This window comes from Myotis brandtii, unplaced genomic scaffold, assembly GCF_000412655.1.
Source record: "Myotis brandtii unplaced genomic scaffold, ASM41265v1 scaffold1141, whole genome shotgun sequence".
Taxonomy (NCBI): domain Eukaryota; kingdom Metazoa; phylum Chordata; class Mammalia; order Chiroptera; family Vespertilionidae; genus Myotis; species Myotis brandtii.
Window position 1 is genome coordinate 1107275 of NW_005353931.1, and position 10270 is coordinate 1117544.

A 10270-nucleotide genomic window follows, 5' to 3' on the forward strand; every position below is an offset into this window, starting at 1 on the left:
AATTTGCCTACAAACGTCAGGTGGTCATAATAATCTGGCCACTCAGTGTATATGACACTCAGGCAACTGCATGTAGAGTTTGTACTGTAAATCCATGAATCCCTAGCTAAAAATCTATGCATTATAAGCTTTATTCATGATTTATTCCTTTCTATACTTTATTGGAGAAGAGTGCAATAGTTTTGTTTAGTTTTGACTTGCTATGTTTTATTAGAAAGGAAGGAAAAAGATTAAGAGGAAAGAATCAGTATCATTATTTGGTCAGAACTATTACATATGCATTTGGGTTTTGCATAAAATATGGTAATTCAACATTTGTTTTTGTTTTGCAGAAAATTGTACCCTGTAGGGTTATTGTAAAAGCATGATTTTAAAAAGACAAAACTCCTCACAGTGCTTTAATAAAGTTTTAGATCTTTTAGAAATGTGTGGCTAAATTAACATTGATTCTAGTCTACATTTCTTAAAAAGTACTAATCACATAAGATTTGTAATGGAAAAAATGGTTTTCATGGTTAAATTCATTTGGAATATGCTAAATTCCAAGTATGTTCTCCTGGAGTTCTATAAAGCATACTAGTTAATATAAGGAGTTGGTATTTATTGAGAATTTACAGTGTGTCATTATTGCATTTAATCTTTGTTATGATTCTATTATGTGGACACTTTCAGTAATCCTAGTGACAAATGATGAAACTAAGAAAATAGATGTATTTGTTGTTTGACTTTAGAGCTCAGGCTCATATGTCTGAAAATATGTGCCAAAATAATACATGGAAATAATAATTCACATTAATATTACTTTTGTGTTAATTATATTTTGATACTAGAGGGCTGGTGCATGAAATTTATGCACGGGTAGAGTCCCTAGCCCTGGCTGGCAATCAGGTTTGATCAGGGCCTTCAGGCTGCCAGCTAGCGCCTTCCTTCACTCCGTGCTTCCCCCTGGTGGTCAGCGCATGTCATAGTGAGTGGTCGAACTCCCTGTTGGTCGAACTCCCGAGGGGAAAATTTGCATGTTAGCCTTTTATTATATAGGATTAACATTAACCTGTTAAAATATTGAAGAATAATGCAGTGATGACATCTATTTATCCTGGCATTTCTGAATCTATTTGGCTGTAGGATGCTTATGAATTTTAGTAGCAATAGTTTCCCAAAGAATACAGTTCTAGAAATGCTGATGATATAAGCTATAGTATTGCTGCAGATGAGGAGACAGGGAGGGAGTAGCCTTTACTATTTCTCTGGCTACTTGCTTCAGAATAACCACTGGTGTCCTCCCCCAGGCATGCCATTCAGAGGTTTCCACGTGGCGATGTGGGATGGGCAGGGAAAGGAAGCAAACCCCTGAAATCATTGCTGCAGCGCACTGGAACCCCTTGTATAAGTGTGTGATATTTATTTTAGTCCATCCTACAGAGGGAGCAAGCTTAATTTAGTTAAGCCACAAGGTTGAGTGAAGAACAGCATGTTGCTCTTTATTGTTTAGTCAATTAAATTGTCCTCTGTGCTCGTAGGAAATGTTCCACATTTATTACCAGTGAGGTACATGCTCTGGCAGTTTCTTTGCTTCAGATTGTCTTATTTAGCACATCTAAAGATTTGAGAACAAATGACAAAAGACATGGTGATAACTTGTTGGGCTTTTCTAAAGATTCAGAAGTTCTAGAGTATCTGCCAGTGACAGATGGTCTGTCCTTTCTCAGGGCTTGTCTTCCTGACAAGATTTGATTCCCCTCCCCCCCCACCCCGCCTTCCGTCATTTTGCTCATACACCTAAAGGAAGTTCAGATTCTGGGGAGGTTGATAGTCTCATTAGTTGTAACTACATTACTGTATATCACTGTGGTAGCAACTCTACCTGAACATGCGCCATGCTTGGTTACTAATTGTTAGTTACTAATATCCACACATATAGCATGGTATAAGAGGGAAAGAGAAACAAATTACCAAGGAAAATTCATACTTCCTCTCTTCCTGTTATTTTGATAACCAAACACACTAGAATCCCCATTGGATAGTTGTTTTCTTCTTGTTACTTTCTTTTAATAGTCTAGGCATAATGTGATGTTTTCAGCACTGTTTTTTATCATTATGATAATAAAATATATGTTGTTTTTAGGACCTTCAGTATTTCTTAGCAAACTATTTTTTTTTATTTTGGCTCAAAATGTACAATCACTGCTTACTAACTTACTAAACCTTTATGAGAATCCACAGATTGAGACAACTATAACAATGATGTGCTTAGATATAAAATAGGTTCCCACTGACAAAAAGGAAAATTTCAAGTTGTTGAATCTCTTTCATTGGCTTCAAATGTGTTTCCTGATTAACTTACTAAGAGATGTGCTACTTAGGGGAGGAGGATGGGGGAAAGGAAACAGTTTTCCCTGTTTGAGTTCTAATGTAACTGTGGAGGCAAATACATGGTTTCAAAAATTCTAGAATGTCTTCCAATCGCTTCTTAATCCTTTACTCAAGACTAACTTAATTATTCCAGCTAGTAATACCACTAGTTCAATTTAGCATTACTTAGGCTGAAGTGTACCAAGTGGAAAGAGATTAATATTACTAAAAGATGTAAATATTATCAGATATATTCATTTGGGATTTACATAGTTGGTCTTTGTTATCTACACAAGTAGCTGAGAATTTCTTTCTTTTCTTTTTCTTTTTTTTGAATTCTCACCGGAGGATATTTTTCGATTGATTTTTAGAGATAGTGGAAGAGAGAGGGAAAGACAGAGAGAAATATCGATGTGAGAGAAACACATTGATTGGTTGCCTCCTTCACACTTCCTAACCAGGCCCCAGGCTGGGTAGAAGCCTGCAACCGAGGTACTTGCCTTTGACCAAAATCGAGCCTGGGACCCTTTGGTCTGCAGGCCAATGCTCTCTATCCACTGAGCCAAACCTGCTAGGGCCAGTAATTTCTTTTTTATGTAAATAAGTCTCTCCTAAGCATGCTCACTATAGTAGCTCACTTTGCTAATATGTGAAAACAATAAACATTATTGCTCTTTTGTACCTTTTAACTCCACTATAATTTTACATGATATATATATATATATATATATATATATATATATCCAATAGTACATTTTATGTAATATAACCAGTTGTACAATATATATCTAATATAGGCAAGGCATATAGGTATAGGAGTTTACCTACTCCTATATCTATATTAGTCATTTAAGTGAAGGGACTCAAAACCTACTGGGTTTCCAAGATGTAGGCTATTGACCTCCCTGTCATTTTTTAATGACCCTTATTAAATGCTCCTTTCATAACAGATATCAGTTACTTTTTAAATTAGTACCTGTTTCACATTGCTCACTTTTAGAAACATTCAATTATAAACAATCAGAGAACTCATGCCAGTTCATTGGTTATGCGTGAAGATGTTAACCCTGACCCAAGGCAATTATATTCCTCTTTTAGTGGGCAGTTCCTCAGATAATGAATGAGAGCCTTAACTGCCTATGTACAACCTAGCAATACAGTTTTCAAAGATCCTTTAAAACATGGTGTCACACTAACACATGGATTTTAGTTTTGTATACATGTATATTGGGGTATATAATTAAAGGGATGAGAGATCCAACTTTTCATTTTTATATACCTTTTCCCTATAATATGCTTTCCTTCCCCAAAGAAAAGTGGACTTGCAAAAAAAAAAGTCCTGCATATTCACTATGTATGAAACGGACAACAACTATTGCATGGTTTTGAAATCATGCCTGTATAAAATCACATACATTAAAATTACTCTAATGAGTTTGTTTATTGAAATTTGTTAGGGCTAGAAAAATTGCATAGCTGAGATTAATAAAAAAGAATTGCATTATATAAGATATGCTAAATTATTCCAACAAGTAGGCCCAAAATGTAATAATGTCTCCACAGAACAGAGGTTTATTTCAGGGTTAGTGCAATACCACGTCAGGGAATGGGGATTGGTGTCTGCTCCATGAACTCACACTATTGTGATAAATGGTTTATTTTTTTTAATGCAGTAATGTGTTAATAATTTTCCTTGTTTCAAATTTGTACTGCCAGATGTCTCATATGTTAGTACTCATGAGTAAAACCAAAGACAGGAGTGAGAGAAGATGATTTCCCTGCTCACAGTGTGCAAGGGAGGGTGGTCCAGAGAGTGGAATCTGGGATTCGATATTTGAAACACAAGATTGAACCTGTGACACTATACTTTTTCATGCTCTTGCCTGAAAGTTCATTTCCAACAAGAGAGTGAGAAAGACGAGTAAGTTTTATGGACTAGACAAATTGCCAGTAAGTTCCCATTGTAACTCTTACCTTCTACTTATTTCATAAATTCAGTTGGACAAAATACCATTTTACTTATTAAGTTTTACAGGTTAATGCAGAGTTCCCATAGCCTGAATTTTGCTTAATCTGGCTACCTGGTATAGATTACTTAAATAGAAACAATTTAAACTAAATTGAGTCATCTCTTCACTCTACTATTATATGGCTTCCGAAGTACATTCAATCTATATCTTGGCTTTCATTACTCTTCTCTCTGAATTCTCCCTATCTTCATGCTTTAGTCATTTTTCTTTATCTATACCTGATTTCATTTCATGCAGAGAACTATTTTTCTTATACTTGAGTCTTTGGTTTGTATGCCTTTAAGTTTTTATGGAATTCCCACTAATTTTCTAACACTGTTTATTGTTAGTAAATTACTAATGATTTATTTGTCACTGACACAGTGTAAGAAAAATAATCATAAAATTAGGAAGAAAGGCTGTAATTACTGGAGTAAAGTGATTTTATATTTTTTTAGCTAAAATTAAAAACTTCCCTGGATCATACTTTCTACATTAAGTATCGCATATAAGTGGAGCATGCATATATTTCAAAAAATGATAGTAATGATATAACTCAAATAGATAACATATCCTAACTTCTATGATAATATATTATCTTTACATATCAGTAATATTATAGGGGCCAATGTGCTGTATTTTGAAATCATAACATTTACACCAAAATTAAAAAACATTCTGAAAATAATTCTGTACTTTGAAAAAACATCACATTTCATAAGAAATATATTTGCAATTGCATTTCTTGTGCTTGAATACATCTTTCCATAGGCATTTCTCAATAGGACAAAGACTGACCACCAAAATACAATGCACACTCACTTCCTAGCATTTCCTTGCTATTTATTAGAAAGCATCTTTATTTAAAACCCAATCTTTGGGTATTATTGCTGAAAATAATGGAATAATCTCTTAAAAAAACACTCTTGCCCATTACAGTAGGTCCTCTGGTTACGTCGGAGATCCGTTCCTAAGGCGACGTAACAAGATTTTCGCCTTAAGTCGGAACCTACCTACATAAGCACCTGTCACTCACATGGAGCACATACACAGCAGTAATGAAGGGAAACAGTAAAAAAAATTTAAAAGAAAGGTAATAATTCCTGACCTTTACTTGTGGTAATAAATACTAAAAAACAAAGCACATATGACATACATTGAAATGACGGAACTTTTTTTTTTTATAAATAAATGGGAGATGGCGATGTAACCACGAAATGACTTACATCGAGTCCGACGTAACCTGAGGACTGTCTGTTAATGCCTATATGCCTCTTGCTTTAAATCATAATAACATGTCTTAGAATGTGTATGATAAGATTAGATAGAATGGAAATTCCATACAAAAACTAACTTTACTACAGACACACACACACAGAGACAGACACACACACACACACACACACACACACACACACACACACACACGCACGCACGCCTTTCTGTTTTGGCCTAAGCCAAGGATAGTTTAGAATCAATTTACCCAAAGTTAGTCAGCCAATATTGTTACCTATACATTGTTTGCTTTTACATATGTTTTATTTTTGTTCACGTTATTAGCAGTTTGAAAGCCACTGAAATTACCCACCTGTAACGTAATGCTAATATAATGTTTATTGCTTTTAGCCTTTACATTCAGCTACTTCAACAAATGGATCTCTTTAGAATACATGCGCAAAGCTTTTCAGAACATAGAGCAGTTTACTTTATCAAGACAAGAGCAAGCTTATACACGGGGAAGTGTTAGAAGATAAGAATGCTAAGCTAGATTGTAGAGGGGTAGTACTTAGATATTTATTAGGTGGATAACAGCAAGCCATCAATGTTTATTTGGAATAGGAAGTGCAATTCAAACTCCACTCTCAGTTAAATCACTATACAGTATCATAATATTTTTTAGTTGAAACCTATGTTTTTCTAGGCTTTTGATGAAGTGTATTTTCAAATTTTAATTAGCAAGTCTATAATGCCTCTATACATCAAACACCAATGCTTAATCCACAGTTCTTTGGTAACACTTTTCCATCATCAATTGAATAGCAACTTTTCTAACATATAATTTATTTATTTACTTATTTTTTATTTTATTTTTTCAAAGTACATCCTTTTGGTTTGGTTTATTTTTCATAATTAATACTGACTGATAGCTGGTTTGTTTTCTGTTCTAGGTTGTGGAGACTAATTTGGTTGCTTTTGACTGTCACTGGATCATTATAAATGAGGTAAAACCAACTAAATATTATTGTCAACTCTGGGTCCTGTTTTTATATGTATAGTCAGAGCATTTCCTCTGGCCTTGAATGTCTAAGTGGAAACAAACACAAAGTAAATGTTCATCTTACTGAGTGGATTCTGTTAAATAAAAATAGGATAAGAAGGGTCTTTTTTAAAATTATGAAGGGCTTTGTATGAATAAAATAAATGGAGAATGTCTTCCCCACTGAGTATCTTTTAGTCCTTTCCGTTGGAACACAGTGCTTGCTTCGGGAGATTATCTTTACAAAAAGTACAGTTCCTCTTTGTAAGTGAATTCCTCCCAGTGGAGTGTTTGTGTTCCTTTTATATTGTAATATTGTTTCTAGAATTTTTATATCTACTCCCCTTAAGTAGTTCAGCATATTAATATGAATAAACAAAAACAGATTTTTTCTTTTCATAAAGGAATACAACTGTTTTAAAATCCATCAAGTTGTTAAATTCCTTGTGAAAGTTTTTTTTTTTTACTTTTGTAACAACAATACATATGATTAAAAAGGCATTACAATATGAGAGCCTGTGCAATTCGTTTCCATTAGCACCTGCCTGTCACATTTTGAAAAGGACAATGAGCAGGTAAGTTATGGATAAATAATGAGATCATGTGGATTCGGCCTCAACAAAACCTAGCATTAAATAAGTTATATTGCTTATGGATAAAAATAATGTATTATTTATCACTAGATACTACATATTGAATTATAGAATAATAAATTTTGTTGCAGGGAAAAATAGCATTTTGGGTAAGACTTCCGGTTTTGCAGTCAGCAAGATCGGATCAATCCTTCCTCTAAAATTGGTTAGCTATGTTACTTTGGATATATACTATAAAGCATCCTGTTCCTCAAATGTTTCACTTGTACAGTAACTATAATAACATTTACTTTACTAGTTCATAATAAAAATTAAGTGAGATATTTATCTAGTAATTTTAACACAGTGCCTCAATAAGTGATTGTAGTACATTTAAGTTCAAAGATTATATTCTTACACATTATTTTGTTGAGTAGTATACATTACTTTATGAGGTACTGAGGGAATGAGGTTCATAGAGAGTAAATGAGTTGCCTTTTTTTTCCATAGAAAAATGAAAATGATTTCCAGTTTCAAATTGTTTTTCCAACACCACGCTTCATTGATGGACACATTCTTTTTAGCTCAGTAAGAAAAAAACACATAAATCTGTAAACATTTTGCAAATCTGTTTGGGTTGGCCAAACGTTATGATTTAAAATTATATTTTTAAATTTTAAATCAAGATCTGTGTGGTTTTTTTTTTGTAGGGCGCGGCTATAGGGTTAAGCCTCGAACTGACCTGTTGGCAAAGCCACAAACAAGTCCCAGCATAGAGGGCACAGTCCTCTTAGCATAATTAGGCTTGACCTTATGACTCTCCCTAGATCCTTCCTGGGTAGCTAATGGGCTGTGGGAGGTGCAGCAAGTGCTGCCAAAACAAGTGAAACTCACAAGAACAGTGTAACTATGGTGACCACTACCTTGTTTACCTCTGGCTATAAAATAAAGGCTCAGCTTGCCTCTGGATCTCTCTCTGTGGCCTCAGCCAGGCACAGGAAGATCCACCTAGACCCAGCTTATTCTCTCTGTCATTTCTTCATCCTTCACTGCCCCCACTCAGGCTTGTGAACCCCTTTTTTTTTTTCTAAAATTCCCACAGGTAACATGTATGTGTGAGATCTGCTTTTCAATGAAGTTTTGATATTTTCAAATTTTGTAATGCCCCTTAATTTTCATCTAGAATCCTATATAATAAACCCTAATATGCAAATCAACTGAATGGCAAAACAACTGGTCACTGTGACATGCACTGACCACCAGGGGGCAGACGTTCAATGCAGGAGCTGCCCCCTGGTGGTCAGTGCACTTCCACAGGGGGAGCACTACTAGGCCAGAAGCCGGGCTCACAGCTGGCGAGCACAGCGGCAGTGGCAGGAGCCTCTCGCGCCTCCGCGGCAGCGCTAAGGAACACGGCACAGGTCAGGTTGAGGAACCTTCCTACCCCAGTGCATGAATGTTGTGCACTGGGTCTCTGGTGACTAAATATCAAGATAGAGGGAAGAGAAAGGGAAGCTTACCAAACTTGCAGGATAACATTTTACATTAGATATTTCACTTTTACTTTTCTGCAAGGTTCAAAGAAATAGAAAATTTGCCAAATATTACACAGCTATTAAGTAGTAATAATAGGATTCAAAACAGCATTTTCCAGTCTAAAGCTTTGGTTGCTTTTGCTTTGTTTTCTTTTCCTTTTGTAAAAATAACTTTCCTTATAGATTATATATTTGAAATGCCTGCTACCTTAACTTTAACCTTAAGGGAGCCAATTATTTTATTATTTTTTCTTAATTTAATTATTTCCTTAATTACTATTTTTTTAAAAAATAGAGAATCCTTCTAAAATAGAGAATCCTTCTGTTTTCTTTTTCTGTTTGTTTGTTTGTTTGTTTTCTCACAACCACCTCTGATGTGGAATTGATCATACAGATTTCCCAATGTGAAACACATTGGAGTAATTTTATTTGTTCATGTCAATAGAGTTGTCTAGGAAGTAAAAGTGATATATTGCCTCCCTAGAGACATTGATTAATCAAACTAGTTAATACTTATAATCATTAAATGGAAATGCCCATTCTCTTTTATTCTTTGACTAGAGGCCTGGTGCACGGATTCAGCACTGGTGTGAAACCAGCTCTCTCACACCCCCTGAGGGTCCCAGATTGTGAGAGGGCACAGGCCAGGCTTAGGTACCCCACCGGTGCACCATTGAGGCTGGAGAGGGACCGCAGGAGGGCTCCAGGGCATGTCCAGCCCAACTTGCCCAGTCCCAATCAGCTGGATCTCAGCAGCAAACTAACCTACCGGTCAGAGCATCTGTCCCATGGTGGTCAGTGCGCATCATAATGGCTGGTTGAACAGCGAACGGTCGGACACTTAGCATATTAGGCTTTTATTATATAGGATTAGATCAAAGAAGTAACCCCTGAATTAATTATTTTTTCTATACCTAATGGAACTGATGAAATTAAACCTGAATCTTAAAAGTGTGAATCATGTAAAGCTCCCTAGAACACCAGTGGTCATCTACATACTATTTAAGGTGTCAATTTTCACTGTGGAAGAAATCACTCCTCCATGCTATATATGTGCAGTCTGACTGAGTAGACTGGCAAGCATGTCACTCATGGTGAATATGGAAATAATAACAATTATACTTTAATATATCTTTCATAAATATTATGGCTCATGTTGTTAAAGTTATTAAATCTTATTACATAAATTCTTAGGAGGGCAAATGCTATCTTTAAATGGAGTTTAATAATTTGAGCCATAATTTTGGAAATAAACACATAAACAAAGCAATCTAACCAGCAAATAACTCAATAAATGTTAGAAGTATAGAAGACCTCAATTATTTTTTTTTCTCCTTTACAATTGGGTCTTCTATTGTGATAATCTAATCTAATAAAAGACAAACATGCAAATTGACCATACCTTTGCTATGCCTTAAGCCAAGCCCACCAGCCAATCAGAGCAACTATATGCAAATTAACCCAACTAAGATGGCGGCCGGAAGCCACGGAGCTGGAGCAAGCAGGAGGCTTGGTTGCTCCAGTGATGGAGGAAGCCAAGCTTCC

At 35.3% G+C, this 10270-nt stretch overlaps 1 protein-coding gene across 1 annotated transcript in view; it reads left to right on the plus strand.

The window, feature by feature from the left end:
• Nucleotides 1–10270, plus strand: part of LOC102256632 (glutamate receptor ionotropic, delta-2) — an 841284-nt gene that overhangs the window by 791462 nt on the left and 39552 nt on the right. Inside the window, exon 5 of the mRNA XM_005857866.2 lies at nucleotides 6530–6583. Coding sequence (XP_005857928.2) covers nucleotides 6530–6583 — 54 coding nt within the window. The remainder of the gene's footprint in view (nucleotides 1–6529; nucleotides 6584–10270) is intronic.